The sequence below is a fragment of the Chionomys nivalis genome, chromosome 3 (genome assembly GCF_950005125.1).
Source record: "Chionomys nivalis chromosome 3, mChiNiv1.1, whole genome shotgun sequence".
Classification (NCBI taxonomy): domain Eukaryota; kingdom Metazoa; phylum Chordata; class Mammalia; order Rodentia; family Cricetidae; genus Chionomys; species Chionomys nivalis.
This window is the reverse complement of record NC_080088.1, coordinates 94,100,790-94,123,809: the sequence shown is the minus strand read 5'-3', so window position 1 is coordinate 94,123,809 and position 23,020 is coordinate 94,100,790. Positions and strand designations below refer to the sequence as shown.

Below are 23,020 nucleotides of genomic sequence, written 5' to 3'. Positions count from 1 at the left end.
TTTATTTGCATGTGTATGTTTGCTGAGGTTAAGAGGACAATTTGGCTGGAGTCAATTGTCTTTTCACCTGTATAAGTCCTGGTGGGTTGTGTCTGGGTCATCAAGTTTGGTAGCAGACAGGTTTACCCCCTAAGACACCTCTAAGGCCCTATTCAGTCTTGTTTATTCACATCATTGGACATTTGAATTGTTTCCTCCTGTTGGGTTACTTAACTAGTGTTGCTGGGATCATGGGAACAAGTTTGTACTTGAACATTGTTTCTGAATACGTACATGCATGCATGTGTCTGTGTGTGTAGAGGCCCAAGGTTGATATTGGGTGCCTATCTCAATCATTCTTTCCCTTTGTTTTTGTTTTCTTCAAGACATAATCTCACTATGTAGCCCTGGCTGTCCTGATTCTGAGACTAGGCTGGCCTCAGATTCAAAGATTTTGCCTGTCTCTGCCTCCCAAGTTCTGGGATTAAAGGCGGGCAGCATCATGCCCATTTACCTTAGTTTTTGAAACAGTGCTTCTCTCTGGAACCTGAGGCTCACCAATTTTGAATAAACTGATTGGCTAACAAGCTCCAGAGATCCTCCTGTCTCTGCCTCTCTGACACTAGGATTACAGTTGCAGGTTGCTGTGCCCAGTTTTTTCTGTGGGTCCTTAGGGTCTGAGGTCCTCATGCTTGTGTTCCCACTCTTTACTGGCTGGGCCGTGCTCCAGCTCCTGAGCACCTGTTTTTAATTCTTGGAATATAGATCTAGAGTAGAATTGCTGGGTCACATGGTAATTCTATGTTTAGCTTTGTAGGGAGCATCCGACTGTTTTTCCGCAATGGCTGCATGTTTTTACACTCCCACCCACAATGCTGGAGAGGCCCATTTTCTCCATATCTTTGCTAATACTTGTTTTCCTTCCTTCCACCTGCAGCCACCCCCACCTTGCCCCTCATCTCAGTGGCTATGAAATATATCTGTGGCTTTGGTCTGCATTTCCCAGATGACACAAGTCATGTGTATGAATTGTTGTTTCGGGTCTTCACTGCCATCTGTTTCTGTGTAGACCTGGCTGACCTGGAATTCATGATCCACCTACCTCTGCCTCCCGAGTGTTGGGATAAGAGGTATTTTCCCACCATGTCTAGCCTTTCCCTGTCTTTTAATTAGGTTGTCTTTTGAGTTGTGGAAATTGTTTATATGTTCGGGACATATATGATTTGCAATACCTCTGTCTTTGAGACAGGATCTCACCATAAATCTCAGACTCATTTTAAACTCATAGTCCTCCTGCCTCAGCCTCCTCTTGTATTGCTGGTGTTTGCTACCATGCTTTACTTCACCTTTGTCATCCCCCCCCCATGTGTGATATATATGAGCATGTGTGTATGTGGAGGTCAGAGGACAACTCTGTGGAGTCAGTTCTCTTCTACCTTATGTGGGTCTTGGAGCTTCAGGCTTGTGCTGCAAGTGCTTTAGCCACTGAACCCTCTTGCCAGCCATGGCCATCATTTTGGGGTTTTGACAGGGTTTCTCTATACCCTTGGCTGTCCTGGAACTAGTTCTGTAGACCAGACTGGTCTCAAACTCATAGCCATCTCTCTTTGCCTCCCAAGTGCTGGGATTAAAGGTGTGCACTACCACCTAGCCATGGCCATTGCCATCCTTTTGATAGTGGGTTTTTGTTGTTTGTTTTGAAACAGGGTCTCACTGTGTAGCCTTGGCTAGCCTGGAACTCACTCGTAATATAGACAGGCTGCCTCAAACTTAGAGATCCACCTGCCTCTGCCTCTTGAGTATTTTTAATGCTCAAAGTGATACAGTCTAAATTATCTGCTTTTTTTCTTTAGGTGGAAATATTGCAAACCCCAGGTCACAAAGACTTGTCTGTATGTTTTCTTTTAAAAGTTTGAAGCCGGGCGGTGGTGGCACATGCCTTTAATCCCAGCACTCGGGAGGCAGAGGCAGGGGAATCTCTGAGTTCGAGGCCAGCCTGGTCTACAAGAGCTAGTTCCAGGACAGGAAGCAAAAAGCTATGAAGAAACCCTGTCTCGAAAATCAAAAAAAAAAAAAAAAAGTTTGATAGTTGCCGGGCGGGTGGTGGCACACGCCTTTAATCCCAGCAATTGGGAGGCAGAGGCAGGCGGATCTTTGTGAGTTCGAGGCCAGCCTGGTCTACAAGAGCTAGTTCTAGGACAGGCACCAAAAACTACAGAGAAACCCTGTCTTGAAAATTAAAAAAAAAAAAAAAAAGGTTTGATAGTTTTGTGGTTATACTTAGATCTTTGATCCATTGTGAGTTCATTGTGGGCTATGATGTCTTAAGAGTCTGACTTCGTTCTTCTCATGGAAGCTCAGCTGCCCTAGCACCATTTGCTAAAAGGAACTGCTTCCCTTCTCAGTTGGCCCCAGATGTAAGGTTTACCATTGACCCTGTATGCCATTCTGGTGGAGTATGTCTGACCATTCACCAGGACCGCGTTGGCTTGCAGTTGATTTGGAAATCTTTTTTTTTTTTTTTTTTTTTTTTTTTGGTTTTTCGAGACAGGGTTTCTCTGTGGTTTTGGAGCCTGTCCTGGAACTAGCTCTTGTAGACCAGGCTGGTCTCGAACTCACAGACATCCGCCTGCCTCTGCCTCCCAAGTGCTGGGATTAAAGGCGTGCGCCACCACCGCCCGGCTGATTTGGAAATCTTAAGTGACTCCCGAGCTCAGCTCCTTTTTCCAGACTTATTTGCTCTCTGGAAATATCTGCAGTTCAGTGTAAATGAGGGACAGCTTTTCCAGGTTTGCAGAAGGGCCTTTGGGGTAATGATAAGGGTCACAGTGCATTTGTGCAGCATTGCTTTCCAAGATAGTGAGTTTTTATGTTCTTGAACTTTGTGGGCCTTGGGACGTTTTACATTTCCTTGTGTCTTTCAGTACCCAGCCCAGGTTCTGCCTTTGGGTGGTTAAATTGATTCTCCAGGCTTTTTTTTTTTTTTTTTTTTTTTTTTGCCTTTGATGCTGTTGTGGAAGGACTTATTAATTCCACTTCACCTTGCTCATTGCTAGCATGTGGCAGTACATACAGCTGGCTTGGTGTGGCTGTGTACTTGTAGCTTTGCCCAATTTATTAGCCATCGTTCTCAGTTGTGCTTTAGGATATTTTGTGTATGTAATCTTGTCAGCTGAGAGTAAAGGTTGCCTTACTGTTACTGCCTTTCTGGTCTGTACACCTTTTCCCCCCTTTCATTGAGTAATTGCTCTGGCTCGAACTTCAGGACAGTGTCAGATAACACCGGTGCCTGTCCTGTTCCATCTTGATCTCAGGGGGAGCATTCTGTCTTCTCATTTTTGGGTGTGGTGTTAACTGTGGGCTTTTCATGGATGCCTGTAGGAGTGTTGAGGGTTGAGGACCATGTTTGTTGAAGATTAACTAAACGGCCTTTAGCCCAGACTGACTTGGCTGTGTAACTGAGGACAGCCCTTAACTTCTGCTCTTCCTGCCTCTACCTCCCGAGTGATGGGGTTGCATTTGTACCACCATACTTGGTTTATGCAGTTCTGGGGATGGAACCTAGGGCTCTGTGTGTGAGAAGTGTGCATTGTACTAGCTGAGCCACGCCCATAAATTTAATTTTTAAATTTATTTATTTACTTGTTTTTGTTTTTTGTCTTGTTTTGTTTTATTTTCTTTGGAATTAATTTTGTAAACCAGGCTGGCCTCAAACTCACAGGGATCTGCCTGCTTCTGCCTCCTGAGGATTAAAAGCATGAGCTACCACTGCCCTGCTATTTTTATTTTCTTAATTTTGCAAGGTGGGGTCTGATTTGTAGCTTAGACTTGGAGTTCTATTTTCCAAGAGCTGGGAATACAAATGTGAGCCACGACATCTAGCTTATCGAGTGTGCGTTATGCATGAAGGGTGTGGGGTTCTCCAGTGCTCTTTCTGCACCACTGCCATGGGCATGTGGCTTTGCTTGACGGTGTCTCCAGCAGGCGTCTGCCCTAGCTGCCCCCAGCCTCTTAGTTTCCCCAACACCCTCACTTCCAGGTGTTAAATGGGTGCCACAAGTTCTTGAGGCTTTGGAGTTCTTCGATGAAAACCTGGGTGCCTTTTGGCATTCTTCATTGCAGAGCTCTCTGGGCCTTTTTCTGGCTCAAGTTGGCTCTCATTCATCTGGGTTCCAAAAGTTCCTTTCCTTTGGCTCTTCCTGTTCCGTGCATGGAATCTGACATCTGTGTTCAATACTTTATTTATTCCTTTTGTAGGTATAGGTGCCATAGCACCCATTCGGAGAGTAGGGGACAGCTTGCCCGAGTCCGCTCTCTCCTTGTACCTGAGTTCCCGGGATCCAGCTCAGGTCAGTAGGCTTTGTGGCAAGTAGCTTTGCCTACTGAACCATATTGCTGGCCCTGTGCTTATCTGTCCAGGGCAAGCTGACTGGAGCTTACTGACTAGAGCTTACTGACTGACCTATTTTTCAAAGAACATGGGTATTTAATGGACTGTACTTCTGGGTTTGTGAGTCTTGAGTACTCTCCTAGATGCTCTGTTCCTTTTGGGGTCACATCTCATAAACCAGGCCAGTCTGCATTTGCTCCCTGTAAACAATTGTACATTTTTAGAAGTCAGCCGCAGGACTCTTGCTTTGCCTTAAAGGTCTCAAATGAGGCAAGAGAGTTCCAGGGATTGGCAGGATGCCTCCCAGGACTTGGACCTCAGGCTGCTGCTCCTGAGTGCTTGGAGAAAGGAGTGCCCTGTTGCTCTGGTGAATGCTCAAGGGGCTGGTCCTGGATACCAGCTGAAGGGTTGCCATGCCACCTTCTTGATTGAAAACATGCTCATGGTTTTTTTTTTTTTTTTTGGTTTTTCGAGACAGGGTTTCTCTGTGGTTTTGGAGCCTGTCCTGGAACTAGCTCTTGTAGACCAGGCTGGTCTCGAACTCACAGAGATCCGCCTGCCTCTGCCTCCCAAGTGCTGGGATTAAAGGCGTGCGCCACTACCGCCCGGCAACATGCTCATGTTTTCTCCTCCCTACTCCCCAAATTTGGAACTCACTGCCATTCTGGAGCACCTACCTCACTAGATTTTCCGATGGTGAATCTGAGAATGCTAGCTCTACCTGAAACTAGCCCTTCACAGGTGACAGAGGAGCCGCTCTCGCTATAGTGCTGGACTCTGATGGGCTCTGCTCAGCAAACAGCGTGATCCGTGCTGGTCAGGCAGGCGATCCCTGCTCCCTTTCTTTTGGAAGTGTGGGTCATAGATTTTAGTGTGGAGACAAGATCTCTGTGACAGATGCCTCTTGACCTTTGCAGAATTAAGCTGCAGGTCACAGACTGGTGGTGTGAAAGGACTCACTAGAGCAGTAGATCTCCCAGCTGGAGAGAGGATTCCCTCAGGGCGGATGAGGTTTCAGAGTACCTGTCTGCCCTGCTGCTGCTTTTCTGCTTCCTTGTTTTTTTCAGTGCTGGGTGTTGAACCCAGGTCCTTACACATGCTTGTTTAGTACTGTCACTGAGCTGTATGTCCTTTCAGAAAATACATATAGATATAGGGTCTTGCTGAGTTGCTCACATTGGCTGAGTATTCTATAGTACAGGCAGTCCTTGAACTTGAGATCTTCCTGACTCATCCTTTCAAGTAGTTGGGATTAAAGACCTATCCCACCATATTGTGTTATGGTACTGATGTTTTTATTTGTTTGTTTTTTATTGGTTTTTGGAGACAGAGTCTCCCTTTATTACTCTGACTTGTCTAGAACTTTCTGCGTAGACCAAACTGACCTGGAACTCACAGACCCATCTGTCTCTGTCTCTGCCTTCTGGAGAATGGGATTATAGGTGTATACCACCATGCCTGGCTTTCATTTGTTTTTTTAGTTTGCCTTTGTAGCCCAGGCTGGCCTCTAATTCCTTATGCTCCTCCCTCATCTTTCCCAGTGCTTAGTTAGACGCGTGCCCTACCAAATCTGGTCTAAAGTGCATGTGTGCATGCGTGTTTAATACCGATTTTTTAAAATAGGTGTGGTAGAATTATTTGTTTTTGAGACAAGAAGGACTTTGCTATGTAGCCATGTGGGCTTGGAACTCGGAATCCTTTTCCATCAGCCTCTGTAGTTGCAGGCTAGGCCTAGCAGAAATTTGATTTTACAGAAGTTACTCTGGGATGTCCTCATCTGTAGAGTGCTTTCCTAGCATTTAAAATGTCCTGGGTTTCATTTTATGCACTGCAAAAAAGAGACCAAGGAAACAAATTTTTCCCAGTATTTTTATTGACAGTGGACATATTCATTGAGCTTGCTGGGTAGCACCTGGCTGCTATGCAGAGCCAAGTCCTAGGTGATGGTGAGTCAGTGAGGTGGAGGTGGAACATGTGTGTACATGATGCATGTGCTGTGTCTGTGTGGCTGTGCTTCCCTGGTTCTTCAGGAAGGTCCTTAGGGACAGACCAGGTGAGGCATCTGTCTGGAAGGACTGGGGGAGTACCCACTACCAGTTAGGCTGTGATAGGATTTCAGAGTACCACTGGGGTGAGGCCTTGACAGATGGTGCTTCCTGGGAAGCTGGAGGAGGGCCTGGCATCCTATACTCCCCAGCCCCTTGGATTGTAGTGGAACGAACTCTCAGACCTGAGTCTATGGGGTTTGACCGCAAATGGTGTGGAAAGTGGTTTTAAGACATGCTGTGGTCCTCATGATTTGTGGCTAAAACTGTGATGTGGTTGGCTGGATGTGCTTTATTGACAGTGCCAGGAGATGCTAACCCCAACTGCAGCGTCTTCCACCTTCCCAGAGACTGAAGGAGGTGCTGCCATCAGTTTTTAAGTTTGCCTTTCACAATGTCTCTGAGACCAAGTGCTCTGCCATTTTTCACATAGGATTTCATCACTGTGGGTGCAGATCAAATCTCTTGTGTGGCCAGTAACCTCAGGCCTAACCCAGGCAACTGTCCCCAGCTGTGGCCCCCAGCAGAAACCAGTAGAAAGATTGTCTTTGGCCGGGCGGTGGTGGCGCACGCCTTTAATCCCAGCACTCGGGAGACAGAGGCAGGCGGATCTCTGGGAGTTCGAGGCCAGCCTGGTCTTACAAGAGCTAGTTCCAGGCCAGGCTCCAAAGCTACAGAGAAACCCTGTCTCGAAAAACCAAAAAGAAAAAAAGATTGTATTTGTTAATTTGAGAGCTGCGATTCTGTTTTGTGTTTTAGGTTTGTGTTGTTTGCATGAAACTATATTTAATTTATTCCTGAAATTTTCCTGATGTGTTCTCTGTTTTGCTGTGAAATAAGTACAGGCATTCTAGGTGGCAAACATTCAGGTGATAGGGTGTAAGGACGGAAACTCACTTTAGGATAAGACCTGGGCTTTGTATGTGCATCCTGCATGGGGAGAGTAATGTTGAGTGAGAAACCAGTGTGGCTGAAAGACCCTGCTGAGCTGTGCCTACTTATAAAAACACTTCCAGGACTGGTGCCGTGGCTCAGGGTAGAGCATTTGCCTAGCATGTGAAGGCCCTGGGCTCTATCCTTGGTATTAGAAAAGAAACAGAAACAGTAAGCACTTCCTTAGACTGAAACCAGAGCTTGCATCTGAGAAGTTTCCTTATCTGACCTGTGTTCTCCTGGGCAGCACAAGCATAGGACAAAGGTAGGCCCTCATATGAAGGACTTGGAAGGCAGCACATCTTCTGTGTCAGCTTTGGCTGGAGCCCTGGCTCTCCACCTTAGGTTCTCTGTAGGCCAGTGTGCTAGGCTAGTGCTCTGGAGCCTGCACTCAGCTCCTGCCTTTGCCCCAGCACCAAGCTGATTTCAAGCAAATCCTTGTTTTAGAGGCCAGGGCACCTGTGAGGAGCATGGTATGAACAAAGTCATGTCAGTGGTGACACTGGTTCAGGTAGCCAGAGAGGCTGGAGGATGACCAACAGTTTCTGTTCAGAGGTTTCTGGTGCTGTTAAAAAACAGTTGCATTTCTTCACTTAGAGTTTTCTGCCCTTCAGCCCATAGGTGCTCAGCAGTCCACACACTGAGCTTCACAGAACAGCCTCTTCAGGGCTAACGAGGAGGCAGACTCAGCCGATGATGGGGCCTTGGAGATGGAGCAGTGTGGATAAGCTAAGCCTGTTCTTGGACACCAGAAGGAGGAGCAGCGATTGTGGTTGACCTGTAGGTGGTGGCATGAGCTTGTGAGGGTCCAGGTGTGGTTGAGCCATCCGTGCTGATCAGTGGACTTTTGTCTTTTGTTCAGGGCAGGGTTAAGTTAATCTTTCATTTCTGGAATTGCTGTCCTGGAAGGAAACAAATCTTTTTCAAAAATTTATTTTTAGTGAGTTCGAGACCAGCCTGGTCTACAGAGCTAGTTCCAGGACAGGCTCCAAAGCCACAGAGAAACCCTGTCTCGAAAAACCAAAAAAAAAAAAAAAATATATATATATATATATATATATATATATATATATATATATATATATATAATTTTTAAACTTAACAAATTTATTTGTTGTTTCTTTCTGTGTGTATGAGAGAGAGAGACAGAGACAGAGACAGAGACACAGGCAGAAGGAAGACACTCGTGTGTGGTGGTGTGCATGTGTGGAGGTTGAGAACGACTTGTGGAGCCAGTTCTCAGTTCTTTACCGTGTGTGTCCCAGAGATTAGAACTCAGTTATTGGCTTGGCTCCAAGTGCTTTGACATGCTGAGCCATCTTGCCAGTTCATATTCTCTGTCTGTCTGTCTCTCTCTCTCTCAACAGCTGGGAACTTGAACTACTCTGATGAGGAAGCCTTGTCTTTTTTAACGCAAACACAGCATATATTCCCAGAGAGAAATTGTAGCTAGTATTGTAGTGTGTGTCTATCAGGCTCTGCCTTGTGTACTAATCCTTTCTGTCCTTTGTGTTTTGGTTTTATGAGATCATCTTACTCTATATAGCCCAGGCTGGCCTTGAATTCGTAATTCTTCTGCCTCAGCTTCCTGAATAGCATTGGTTGCAGATATGTATCAAAGAGTAAAATAAATTTTAATGGTAACTGTTGTCCTGTAAATTAGATCTGCAGTGAGCTTTGAGAAGAAGTGGGCTGCTTTCCTGTCTGACAAATTCTGTGCAGCACCTCCAGAGCCTTGAACAAATTTGGCCTGTTGTTGCTCTTTGGAGAGTATATGTGTGTGCATGCTCATGTATGTGAACCTGTGTGTGCAGTCATGTTTCTGGAGTGATTGCCTGGACCATAAGTAGACCACTGGACTGGTGAGTTTTGGCCCAGGGCAGAAGTCAGGGTCAGTGTCCTCACTAAGCAATATTGGGGAACAGGGAGTGTGATGATCTGCACAAAACTTTGTGTTTAGTGGAGAACTTTCTAGATTCAAGAGGCGACATCAGGTTTAATGGTGGGAGGAGAGGGTTCAGGGTCTGTTCAGTCATGATGTCATGGTTACTGCTTCCTCCTTGTCCTGCCCCAGACATAGACGTCTAGGCTCAGTATGTATTCACACTAGTATTCTGTGTGGCATCACCTTTGCATCTCAGTTCATCAGACACCTTTTCAGAGCCCATCACCCTCAGCTGCCCCTTTCTGTGGACCTTCAGCCTTAGATGGGAAACTGACCTGTGGCCCCTGGTTGTCTTCTTGAACATTTGTGCTGAGAGGAAGTTAGGTTCTCCTTAGGTGGTGGCATGGGGTGTTCCACTGACTGGGAACTGAGATGAGCTGTGCAGTGGGTGTGTGGCCTCCTCTGTCCTGGAACATTCATCTGGCTTGAGAGCATGCTGAGGTATTCCTACAGATAGAAAAGCATCTATAGTCTCTTACATGTCCCTGCTCCCTTGCTTTGGGAACCAAGGCTTGGTTGTTTGAGACTTCACTGTCCCATATAGGTGGTATGAGTGGGATGGCAGGGCTGAGTCTCCCTCTGCTATTACCCCCAGTGACCCCTGGTCTTCCGTCCTTATCAGGGCTTGCAGGCATTAGCCATTGGACTTTGGCATTGCTCTGCACGTCCTGGGGGTTGAGCCAGGCTAGAAGTGCCCATCCACCAGGGTGTTCAGATTACAGTTGTGGAGAACTTGGTGGAAGTCAGTGGTGGCTTTAGGCTCAGGTTTGACCCTGCCAAACAATGCAGTTGCTGGAAGACTGGATAGTGAAAAGTCCTTTTGGGAAATGAAGGTAGGAAGTTTGATTTTGATGTCAAGTAGATAACGGGATGACAAGAAGTAGTTGAACACCTGTTCTGAAGAAAGACAATAGGAGTGGTTACTGATGTTGTCATTTGGCCCGGAGTGTTCCGGTCACCTGGTCAGAATCCATTATTACATTCTACCAGGGTGGGGCCCTGTTGTTTGGGGGTGGGGAGCAGTGTGTGTGAGACCCTAGAGCCTGCCAGGAGGTTGGAGCCAGTGAGGTGTTGTCAAGTTCTGTACCTTGACATTCTTGTTTGGGTCTGTTCAAGTGTTCCTGACATACAAAGAGGGGGATGGAGCAGCTAAGCAGGTATCAGGCATTATTGGGTTCAGCAGTTACTGTTACCTGTAGAAGGTTGTCAACATGTCCCCTCACCTGCCAGGAGTGTGGCTGGCAGGCTGAAGTGTTTTCTCACTCAAGTGTGCTGTGAAGTTCTTAGACCTCCTGGGTGTGGTGACAAGTACCTGCTGTCCTAGCTGCTCAGGAGGCTGAGGCAGGAGGATTGCTTGAATCATGAGTTGGAGGACAGCTTAAAAGAAACAATGAAGCCGGGAGGTGGTGGCGCACGCCTTTAATCCCAGCACTCGGGAGGCAGAGGCAGGCGGATCTCTGTGAGTTCGAGACCAGCCTGGTCTACAAGAGCTAGTTCCAGGACAGGCTCCAAAACCACAGAGAAACCCTGTCTCGAAAGAAAAAAAAAAAAAAAAAAGAAACGATGAGACTTCTTTCTTCTTTTCTGAGAAAAAGAAGAAGAAGAAGAAGAAGATGTTGGGCGGTGGTGGCGCACACCTTTAATTTCAGCACTGGGGGGCGGGGGCAGAGGCCAGTGGATCTCTGTGAGTTCAAGACCAGCCTGGTCTGCAAGAGCTAGTGCCAGGGCAAGCTCCAAAGCTACAGAGAAACCCTGTCTTAAAAAATCGAAGGAAGGAAGGAAGGAAGGAAGGAAGGAAGGAAGGAAGGAAGGAAGGAAGGAAGGAAGGAAGGAAGGAGAGAATCGGTGCTGTAGTGCATTTTGTGACACATGATCTCACACCCCAGGCTGGCCTAGAAGTCCTGATCCTCCTACTTGTGTCTCCCAGATGTTGGGATGATAGGCATGTGTTACCATAGAGATACCAATATGAGTGTCTTATTTTTAAAGGACTATTTGGGCTATTTTAAGGAAAATAGTGTTAGGGTTGGACTGATGGCTCAGTGGGTAAGAATACTTCCTACTCTTGCATTGGACCCAGGTTCAACACCCTCTTTTGACTTCTGTGAGCACCAGTTATGCACATGGTGCACATACATATATGCAGGCAAAACACTCATATTCATTAAAAAATTAAATCTCTAAACAGAAAAGAAAATGATGTAATGAAAGTCCTTTTAATATAGCTTTTAAGGGCTGGAGAGATGGCTCAGAGGGTAAGAACACTGGCTGCTCTTCCAGAGGTCCTGAGTTCAATTCCTAGCAACCACATGGTGGCTCACAACCATCTATGAGGTCTGGTGCCCTCTTCTGGCGGGAAGGCATACATGCAGACAGAACATTGTATACATAATAAAAAAATTAATTAAAAAAAATAATAATATAGCTTTTAAAACTGTCATTCATATCTATTTTTTTGTTTAGAATATTCCTATTTTCTATTTTATTTTCTTCTCTTATTTGATTTTAACTCATTTATGAGACAGGATTGTGCTTTGTAGCCCAGCGGGCTTCAAAATGGCAGTATTCCTCTTGTTTCTGCCTCCTGAGCTCTGGAGTTACAGGCTTGAACCACCATGCCTGGCTTTCGTAGTTCTGTTTGATTGGTTTGGTTTGGTGTCCCTCTTTTAAAAACAAACAAACAAAAAAAAGCCACAACATTTAGGTTTGGTTTGTTTTTTCGAGATAGGGTTTCTCTTGTATAGCCCTGGCTGTCCTGGAACTTGTTCTGTAGACCAGGCTGGCCTTGAACTCAGAGATACCTATGCTGGGATTAAAGGTGTGTGCCACCGTTTTAGACAGGGTTTTACCTGTTGATGAGACTGGCCTGGAATTCATAGCGCTTCTCGTGCCTCAGCGTGCTGGGGTTGCAGGTATCAGCCACCACTGTGTTTCCCTAGATTTTCAGTGGGCTATGATTCCCATTACTATCAGGAGTAGTTGTATTTTATTTTGTTTTTCAGTTCTGGGGTGGAACCTGGGGCCTTGTGAATGGTGTGTAGTCTTAAACACAATTCCACTGAGCTGCTTCCCGCCTTTATGAGGACATGGAGTACATTCCATAAATGTGTGTGTGCTTGCACACATGTGCTTTTGTACTTTTAGCTGGAGGAAGATTTGAGTCATTGTAAAGAAGTGAAGATGAGAACCTGAGAAACAATGCACTCACCACAGTTTTATGTTTGCCTAAGGGAAGAAGGTATAGAAGTCTCCAACTTCTGCTGATCCTTCTGTTGTTTGTTACCGGGTTTCTTGTTTGGTTCTGAGGTACTCCTACAAACCTCAGCTTTGCAGCAAAGGATGGCAGTGCTGCTCTCTCTGACCATGGATGAAAATTAGTTATCTTTTTCCTTTTTTGTGTTTTTTTGTTTGTTTTTTGTTTTTCGACAGGGTTTCTCTGTGAAACAGTCCTGGCTGTTCTGGAACTCGTTTTGTAGACCAGGCTGGCCTCAAACTCACAGAGGTCCGCCTTCCTCTGCCTCCTGAGTGCTGGGATTAAAGGCATGAGCCACCATCGCCTGGCATCATCTTTTTCTTAATGCTAATCCTCACTTCAGAAGACTGGGAGCATATGACACCTTCTAGAAATGGAAAGTGTGGTGGTGCATGCCTTTAACACCAGCACTAAGGGAGCAGAGGCAGGGGAATCTTTGTGAGTTTGAGTGCAGTCTTATCTACATAGTGAGTTCCAGGACTGCATAGAGAGACCTCAAAAATGAAATAAACTTTTAGTCTGGTAAGGTGGTGCATGCCTTTAATCCTAGCACTTGGGAGGCAGAGGTAGCAGTTACCCAGAGAAACCTTGTCTTGAAAAACAAACAAACAAAAAAGAGGAAAGAAATGGAAAGTCATATTTCAACATTTCAAAAAAGGACTCTGGAGTCACTGTCAGTTTTTCTTGCAAAGTGCCCAGTTTATGTCATAAACTGGCCCAAGATTTCTCTTTCTAGTTTTTTTTCCCAAGACAATTTTATTTCATAAAGTAAAAGTCAGTGATATGCATTTTATAAAATTAGCAGAGACCCTCTTGCTAGTTTTTATTTTTAGTGAGTTTCTTGGTTTGTAGACCATGCTGGCTTCAAACCCAAGGTAATTCTTCTGCTTCAGCCTTTCTAGTGCTAGGATTATTACCACGCCTCGCCTACTTGTTATCTTTTGGTTTTAGTTTTGTGTGTGTGGGGGGGGTTGTATATGGTGTGTGTGTGTGCAGATGTACCAGTGTGAAGGTCAGAGGACAGCAGCAAGTGTTGTTCCTTGCCTTCCGCCCTGTTTGAGGCAGTGGTTGTGTACCTGGCTGGCTGACTTGTGCACTTGTGGAACTTCTCCTATCTTACCTACCATCTCACCATGAGAAAACTGGGGTTCTGGGACCCAACCCTGGTGGGTATGCTTGTATGGCCGGAATTTCGTTTTTATGTGTACATTTGGAGCTGACACATGGCAGAAGCTTTGACTTGAGACTAGGAAAAACTGTCATCTGTTAACAATCAAAACACGGCTGCAAACCCAATCTCTGGACTTGTGCTAATTTTTTTTTTTTTTTTTTTTTTTTTGGTTTTTCGAGACAGGGTTTCTCTCTGGTTTTGGAGCCTGTCCTGGAACTAGCTCTTGTAGACCAGGCTGGCCTCAAACTCACAGAGATCCGCCTGCCTCTGCCTCCCAAGTGCTGGGATTAAAGGCGTGCGCCACCACCGCCCGGCTTGTGCTAATTTTTTAACACCAAGTCTTTTTCTGTTCCCTTTGCAGCATGGTCTGAGACAGTGAACATGGATTTTTCTCGGCTACATACATACACTCCACCCCAGTGTGTACCGGAAAATACCGGCTACACCTACGCACTCAGGTGAGTGAGTGCCCCCCCCCATTGGGGTGCATTGCCACAAGACCTTAACACACAGCTATGTGTTGATGTGACAGTCATACAGCATTGAGTTCTTCACAACCATGTGAACATGGGGGCCGTGAGTGGCTCCTAGAGCTGTGGGCTTCTGAGACACCTCTTGCAGTGACTCAGGTGTTAGTCAATTTGAGTGACTCACTATTTCAGGCTCCACCCTGTGGCCATGATTGGGAGTAAGCCTGAAAGTGCTGAAAGTGTGACCAGTATTTTGTCAATAGTTTGGGTATCCCCTGAGAGACACTGATCTAGGGGCTGCCTTTGGAAGGCCAGATTCCAGGAGCATGCTCCAGACAGGATGTTCCTGTTCTTTGGGTCCTTTGAGCCTCAGTAACTGCTTGTTGCTCTGTTCCTTTCCAGTTTGCCAAATGGGAAGAATGATTGCAGAGGGCCTCACTGCAAGCTGTGGTGTGTGCCGAGGAGAATGAGTTGTCCTAGTAGGTTAGGGCATGACTGGCAGGCAGTAAAACTTGGGCGCCTGGCAAGATGTGAGAGGCACATGGGATATATGTGCTGAGTCATTGTCCAGTGGCTTTGCCTATAAGGTGAATCCACAAGAAAACCTAAAAGAAATCAGGAAGTATCTAAAGAAAATACCATGTTTGTGTGTGTACACATACTTACCTGTGTGTGGGCATATGTCAGTGTATGTATGTGGAGGCTAGAGGTAGACAGTGAGTATCTTCCTTGTTTCCCCTTAACTTTTTCATTGATGCAGGCTCTCACTGAATTCAGAGCTCACCAGTTTGGTTAGTCTAACTAGCCTGTTTGTTCCGGGATCTCTGCCTCCTGAGCACTGGGATTGCAGACAGGTTTCCATGCCTTTCTCACACCATCTTGGCGAGCACTTTTCTTATGACCTATCTCCCCGGCCCCAAGAAGATTCTTTTGGAGCAGTGGTCAGCTGTGATGTGTGACCACTCTACTTTCCATTCCTAGCCTCAGTCCAACTGCATTTGCAAGGGATACTTGCTAGGTTCAGTTTATGTTTTGAGACAAATTGTCCCCATGTAGCCCAGGCTGGCCTCAAACTCACAATGATGTTTTGGCCTGGAGCCTGTAATATGTCAGAAGTAAATGAGTGGCCAGCTCAGGTTCCCTGAGCCTGTCTGGGAACATAGAAACAGTTATTCTTACTGACTTATTTTTAGCCTTTATGACCTGTTTTAAGTACAGTGTTAATCCATGTGTCCAGGGAAACCTGTGCTTGGCTACAGTGATGTTCATAGCCTTTGTTCAGTTAGGCTTATGGGTCTGTGGACAGGTGATGCGAGGAGTGGTGGCAAGGTAGCAATGTGTTAGGTATGTAGGCTGGGGTCCGTCTGAGGGTTTAATCCACAGAGCTATGCTTAAAGTATATAGGTAGGGCTGAGTAGGCCAGACTGTCAGGAGTACAGCGGTGGGTGGTGCTCAGTGAGAGCCAATAGTGGTAGTCCCAGTTTTAGTGGGGTCATTGGGTAGACAGGATTGTTAAATCAGGAGAGACATGTGACTGTGGATCTGAACCAGTAACCAGTGGGTTGTAATTGGGTCCCAAAAGTAAGTGAGATTGTCATAGGCCGTGGGAAGATTGCTGTAGGCCATGGACAGCATGACCCAGACAGGAGCACAGAGCAGGGTTGAACAGCAAAGCTGGGCTGACAGAGATGAAGGGAAGACCCAATGGGGGACAGTAAGCCTAGGCACAGTCATGGCATAGGGAGCCTGTGGCTGCAGTTCCAGGCTTTTGGTCTCAGTTTCTCTGAAAACTTGTCATGGTTCCCCAGTCAAGATGGTCAGTGTGGCAGGAGGCAGAGCAGCTGCACCTACTCTGCTCCGGTCACACCTGCTAACCCATGCCAGCGCTGGTTCAGCAGCTTTCATGTCTTAATTCTTAGCCATCTCAGTGACCATCCAGAGCCTCCATGACTTTCTCTTGGAAAATGCGCACGCTGTGAGAATTTGGAGAGAATGGAGAAGTTGGTCTGCTGCCTCCTGCTCCATCCTGCAGTGATACTGCCTCCCTCGTGCCTAGTTTTGGTGGGAATGTGATCTTTAACTTCAGTACCCAAAAGGCAGAGGCAGGTGGAATTCTGAGGCCAGCTGGGTCTACATAGGGAATTTTAAAAAAAAAGAATAAAGTTTCCCAGATCCATCTCCTTTTGTTCATAGGGAGTTTTCACATTACCCCAAGCAGGAGTCTCACCCTGTGTTTCAGTAACTTCTTTCTTGAGTCTACTTATATTTCCTGTGAAGTGGTATTAGGTCTAGAAGTTTGAGCCTTATTGTTTGTGTCTATATAAGACATTTCTAGGTTTTCATATTTATTTGCCTATAGGTATATGTGTGTGTTGAAGTCAGATATTAACTTCAGGTGTCATCTACCTTGTTTTTTGAGACAGGATTTGAACTTGGGGCTCACTGTTTCAGTGAGGCTGAGGGAGATCTGCCTGTTGTCTCCCCAATGCTGGCGTTACTGCCATAGGCCACCCACACTTGCTTTTTTGTGTGTGGGTGCTTGGGATTGGACTCAAGTCCTCCCACTTGTATTTCAAGCATTTGACTAACTGATTTATCTCTGCAACTACTGTGTTTGTTTTTTTCAGAGAGGATCTTACTAGCCTGGCACTGAAGTTTAGTTATGCATCACCGTACTGGCCTTCTTCACTGGCATGGCTTCATCACATGCCCAGTGGTGTGATGAAGTTTTGTGTCATAGTCTAGAGAGACTTGAGATGGCTTTTGTTGTTCCTTGACCCACCAGTTGTCAGCCCAGTCAGCTGCTCACAAGGGTCATGGCAGCTGTTGATGTCCTTCCTCAGAGAGGATGCCTCTCCCAGAAGTCCTCAGACTTAGAGCTATATGCTCTGCAGGCAGTAACTGCTTTTCCTCTGGTACGAGGAAGGCTGCGTACAGGATGAGAGGTGGCTGCAGTGAGCCAGCCTCAGTGTGCCTGGGTGCCATGAGTCTGCAGCAGGCCAAGTGCTGTGGAAAGCCAGCCATGGTGAGACTGAGCATTGTTAGTGAGTCAGTTGCTCAAAGCCAGGGCCCTCAGGGAGCAGTTGGTTAGGTGGAATTGGGTATGGTGTAGCCAAGAGTGCTTGTTACTTTTCACTTTGGGACCCCGCTGAGAGTCTGGATGCTGTGGTAAGACCTAAGAGAGAATCTTAGGTGTGGAGAGAGTGGAAGAAATGACTAAGAAGTCCCAGGAGGGTGGGAGGGACTCAGTACAGGGCACAGGACATGGCTGCAGGATCCTGCAGGAAGGAAGGGTGTGTGTCAGGCTTCCCTCTTTGAGGAACCCTGTGTGTGTGTGTGTGTGTGTGTGTGTGTGTGTGCAACTGCCACACAGGAGAACAGAGGCAGTAGGTTGGGGACTTGTCTGGGCTACAAAGTAAATTCTAGGATCTGTAGAGATGGCTTACTGGGTTAATTCATGTGTTCTCACTAAGCCCAGTGAACTCACTCCTATCCCTGGTACCTAAATGATGGGAAGAAAGAAGTGTCCCTTGTAAGTTGTCCTCTGACCTGCACATACAAACCATGTATGCATGAAACGCTCATCACATAACATGGTGCCACTTCATATCCAGACTATAGTCAGCAGTGTGAGTGGGGCAGTTTCTGTTTTCTCTTAGCCTCCATGTGGTAGGCCTCACTTCTCTGACTAGACAGTTCTGGTCCTTTGCAGACAGTGGCTATAGATAGCTTGCGCTCTTCCTACCACACCACAGGGTCAAATGCACCCTGAGCTATGAGGATCCCTTACCTAGCAGCTAGAGTCTGAGGGTGAATGGATGGAGGAATGGGAAGCCGAGATGGTGTGTATCTTTAGTGTTCTGTTCCATGAAAAGACACCATGACCAAAGCAGCTCCTATAAACTAAAGCATTTAATTGGGGCTCCTTAAAATTTCATAGTTAGTCCATCATCATCATCATGGCAGGAAGCAAGCAGCACACAGGCAGACATGGCTCTGGAGAAGTAGCTGAAAGTTCTTCATCCTGATATGAAGGCAGTGGGTAGAGGCACACTGGGCCTGGTGTGGGCTTTTGAAACTGCAAAGTCCATCCATAGTAACACACTTCCTCCAACAAGGCCACACATTCCCCAACAGGTCACACCTCCTAATTCTTCTCAAATAGTTCCATTGCTTGGTGACTAAGCATTCCAATAATGAGCCTATAGAGACCGTTCTTCCATTCTTTTTGTTGTTGTTTGTTTGTTTTTTGTTTTTTATTTTTCATAGTAGTTGTGGAGTCAGGCCTGGAACTCACAGAGATCCGCCTGCCTCTGTCTCTCAGTGCGGGATTAAAGGAATGTGCCACCACCACTGACTTGTTCTTTGTTTATTGAGACAGGGTTTCACTGTGTAGCCCTGGATGTCCTTGAACCTACAGAAGTCCACCTGCCTCTGCCTGTGCAGTGCTGGGATTAAAGGCTGCCTGGCTTTGGCCATACTTATTCAAACCATCACAATGCTGGTCCTTATCTATAGATCAGTTATGATATTAAATGCAATCTTTGTAAACTAAAGCCATAATTGTTTACAGTACTCTACTAGAAGGAAGATAATTTTAGGGTTCACTGAAATTGGCCTAGCAAGTGTTCTCATTTAGTACCCTGCTGTCAGCTTTTATCTCATCATGACTCAGCCTTTTTGCTAGTGTACCCTATCTCAAGCATCTTTTTTTGTTTGTTTGTTTTTGCTTTGTTTTGTTTTTCGAGACAGGGTTTCTCTGTAGCTTTAGAACCTGTCCTGGAACTAGCTCTTGTAGATCAGGCTGGCCTCGAACTCATAGAGATCCACCTGCCTCTACCTCTCAAGTGCTGGGATTAAAAGCGTCCGCCACCGTTGCCCGGCTGTCTCAAGCATCTTTGACATCCTAAGGGCCATGCCTGCTGAAGCATTTGTACTACCTTCTTAGTGGCACTTACCAGGCTGACTTGGTGTTCCACCTGTGAGATCTTCTCCAGCTATACCCTTAAGGCCCCAGGGCCCCTGTGTTAGCAGGGCATGAGGCTGAAAAGCCACCAGGTCCTGGCTGCTGGGGTTGCCTATAGAGTAGGACTTCCCAAGGTATCTGTCATTTCCCCCCTGACTACTTTGTGTCTTTTTTCATGCTCTTGTGAGGTCCCCAGCTGACATTACTCTTTGCCTCTTCTCCCAGGGTGCCTCATGCTCACCTGCTGTCACCCTTACCCTGTGCAGCTACTTTTCCAGAGTGACTGGGTTAGTTGTGTCTTGATGAAGAGGGATGCTGTTAATAGGGTTAGCATAGCCTCACCCTCAAGTTATCTGAGAGGGGAACCAGCTGGCTTTTGGAGTGAACAAACTGGATACCGCACAGAATGGTGCATCTTCTTTTTTTTTTTTAAGATTTATTTATTTTATGTATATAGGTGTTCTATCTGTATGTATGACTATGCCTGAAGAAGAGGGCATCAGATCCCTCTACAGATGGTTGTAAGCCACCTTGTGGTTGCTGGGAATTGAACTCAGGTCCTCCGGAAGAGCAGCCAGTGCTCTTAACCACTGAGCCATGTCTCCAGCCCCAATGGTGCATCTTTTTATCCATTGCATTGGAAGTGACAGTCTTTGCCATGGCTCCGAAGGGTTTTATGTTCATCTAGCTTCAGTGTATGAAATGTTTGTTTTGGGGCTTTCCATTTTCTTCTCAAGAACTTGTTGCTGATCTCACTTCAGTCCTTGCAGTGTCACTGTCTTAGTGCCCCATCAGGATTCTGGGAGTCTTTGCCTGCCCTAAACAATTGTTCTCAGACAAAGTTCCAGGCCTCCCCACCTGGGGTCAGCAGGTGAAGGGGTTGGGGGTTGGCGAAGGTCCATGCATGGCTGCCCTTGCAGTGCAGTAAAGTCAGCACACAGGAGTGTCATGGCTCCTGACCTGGCAACAAGTGCTTCCTCCAGCCATGTCTCTTTCCAGTTCTAGTTATTCTTCGGATGCCCTGGATTTTGAGACTGAGCACAGATTGGAACCTGTGTTTGACTCTCCGAGGATGTCCCGCCGCAGCTTACGCCTGGTCACAACAGCAGCAACATATAGCAGTGGGGACAGCCAGGCTGTAGATATGCACATCAGCACCAGCAGGGCCACCCCCTCCAAGGAGAAAGAAACCAGGTAAGCACCATGTGGCTTATTTTCACAGTTGTCAAACCTACTGGCCTTCCAGCTTGTCAAACCAAGCTCTTTCCCTGGAATTGTTTGTGCACACACACGTTCATGTGCAGATCTGCCATGTGCACTGACTGAAATTGTTCTGGAATGCTCAGAGTATCTGCTGTCTGTCCACAGAGTGGAGCTGATATGCTAATGTGCATGAGATGGCATTGCGGACGAACTTCTCATGGTCACAGGCATAAACTGTCTCATCATGGATGAGCGGAGCTTCACTGGCCTACCACATGTGGAGGGGTGGAGTCTCGCTGGGTCGGCAGCTGCAGTGCTGCTCACTGATCTGTCACGGCTGACTCAAGCCTCTGTGACGCGTGCGAGCTGTGTACAGCATGTACAGTCGGCCTGTTAGTATATTTTGTCTCTACCTTCCATGCTTGTCTCACTGTAGTCAATGGCAAAAGTTCCCACCATCTCTGCCTTTCTGAGACACTGAGTAGAAGTGACACTTTTTTTGTTTTTGTTTTTTCAAGATAGAGTGTCTCTGTGTAACAGCTCTGGCTGTCCTGGAACTTAATTTGCAGACCAGGCTGGCCTCAAACTCATAGAGGTCCACTTGCCCCTCTAGTGCTGGGGTTAAAGGTGTGTGCTATCATGCCCAGCAGAAGTGATACCCTTTAGTTTATTTTGTTCATATAAAAATTGCGTTGCCCTCGTGAGTGCACGAGATTGCTGACACCTTGTCCACACTGCATGGGGCCCTATGTAGTATGCTTCACCCTGAGACCTGTAGACTGTCACATAAAATGTTAGACTATTCAGTTGTGGCAGCTGACTCCCAAGCACAGCTCTCTGTGGGGCCACCCAAAGGTGCCCAAAAGTTATAGTCCCCGGGACAGGAGACCAGGCTGATGACTGTACTGTGTACTGTATATTAGCACAGCCTTTCACCACACCAAGCTTCCTGGAGGAGTAGTTTTGTGCTTTGACCTGTGTGTACCCATTCACATCACTTGATGCAAAATACTTAGAGGACATTTGGAGTTTTGTTGTATTTGTTTGTTTTGAGACAAAGTCTCACTGTAGCTGGGGCTGGCTGGAACTCACAGAGAGCTGCCTGCTTCTGTCTACTGATTGCTGCAATTAAAGACATATGCTACCACATCCAGCTGTCATTTGTTTTTGAGCTCCTTGTGTTGTGTGATAAGAATACAGGCAGAAGTTCCTTCAATTAACCACTACCCCTTGCTGTGTTGGTAACTCTGTGCTAGATCAGAAACAGTGGGGCTGCTGGTGTGTGTGCTGTCACTTGTTCAGAAAAAGGAGTGGCGTAGTTAGATGTAGAAGCTGTAGCATTTGTTTGAACTCTTAAGTCGTTTTTATTTTCAGGTTATTTCAAGTTTGATCCAATTTTGGATTGTTGGGCCCAGAATAGTCTGAAATTTTTTAGAACAAATTCTTGGACTCCAGCTAAATAAATCCCCGCCCCCCCCCATTTTTTTTTAGATTAATGGATGTTTAGATTATAGCAGACAAGGCATAAAAATGACTTGTCTTAAAATGCTGTGTGTGTTCTTTGGCACAAATTTTGTTTGGATAAAATCTAGTGATTCTATATTTTCTAAGGAAAGTCTAAAAATGCATTTCTTCTTTGTAGGACAGTCAGACAGCGCAGAAGTGCAAGCAAGCCAGCTTTTAGTATCAACCACCTGTCGGGGAAGGGTGTGTCCTCCAGCACCAGCCATGACAGCTCTTGCAGCTTGAGGAGTGCCACGGTGCTGCGGCATCCTGTGCTAGATGAGTCTCTGATTCGTGAGCAGACCAAAGTGGACCACTTCTGGGGTTAGTAACCACAGACTTGAACATTCTTGTCCCCATCATGGTTTTGTCTGCAGTTGTTCTGGGAGGGGGCAGAGGTTGGCCTACAAATGGTTTGCTGACAGTACAGTTAAGCTCTTTGCGGGCTCCCGGGGGGCATGTGGATCCTGTCTTCGTCTGCTGTCTCAGTGGCTTAGGCAAGGTGTGATTATTTATTGCTCACCGTAATATGACAGATTAAGTGAACAGGCAGCAATCCTGTAGCCACTCTCAGTATGGGACACTCAAATGTAGTGTAAAATTCCTGGTATGTTCTAGAAAGCAGTAAAATTTCTGAAACCAGGCAGTGGTGGTACATGCCTTTAATTCCAGGACTCGGGAGGCAGAGGCAGGCAGTTCTCTGTGAGTTTGAAGTCAGCCTGATCTACGGAGTGAGTTCCAGGACAGCCAAGGCTACATGGAGAAACCCTGTCTTGAAAAACAAAAAAAACCAATAACAACAGAAAAGTATTTCTGAGTCATTAGAAAGCACTTGTTACAGGCTGGACATGGTTGCATATTCCTATAATCCAGAAACCCAGAATGTGAAGGCAGGAGAATCAGGAGTTGAAGCCAAACTTAAACTACATAGTGAGTTCAAGGCCAACCCGAGCTCCATAAAGGACCCCTTCTAAAATAAAGGACTTTCTGTGAAACAATCAGTACTGGAAGACAAGATTCTGCCCCAGCTTAGATACAGGGCCATCTGCATCCTTAAGGTGACCTATGCCATGTCACCAAGGCTGAGCACACAGACACAGCCTCTGCTAAGAGCCACAGAGCCGCCTGCTGAGTTCAGCTTATGTTCTGGTTGCTCTGCTGG

General features: G+C 46.3%; 1 protein-coding gene across 6 annotated transcripts in view; it reads left to right on the top strand.

The window, feature by feature from the left end:
• Sun1 (Sad1 and UNC84 domain containing 1) overlaps positions 1 to 23,020 on the top strand; it is a 46,596-nt gene that overhangs the window by 2,010 nt on the left and 21,566 nt on the right. For all 6 annotated transcript variants that reach the window (XM_057763485.1, XM_057763484.1, XM_057763483.1 and 3 more), the window contains exons 2-4: positions 14,078 to 14,174; positions 20,152 to 20,346; positions 21,998 to 22,182. In XM_057763485.1, coding sequence (XP_057619468.1) covers positions 14,098 to 14,174; positions 20,152 to 20,346; positions 21,998 to 22,182 — 457 coding nt within the window. In that variant the 5' untranslated portion in view covers positions 14,078 to 14,097. The remainder of the gene's footprint in view (positions 1 to 14,077; positions 14,175 to 20,151; positions 20,347 to 21,997; positions 22,183 to 23,020) is intronic.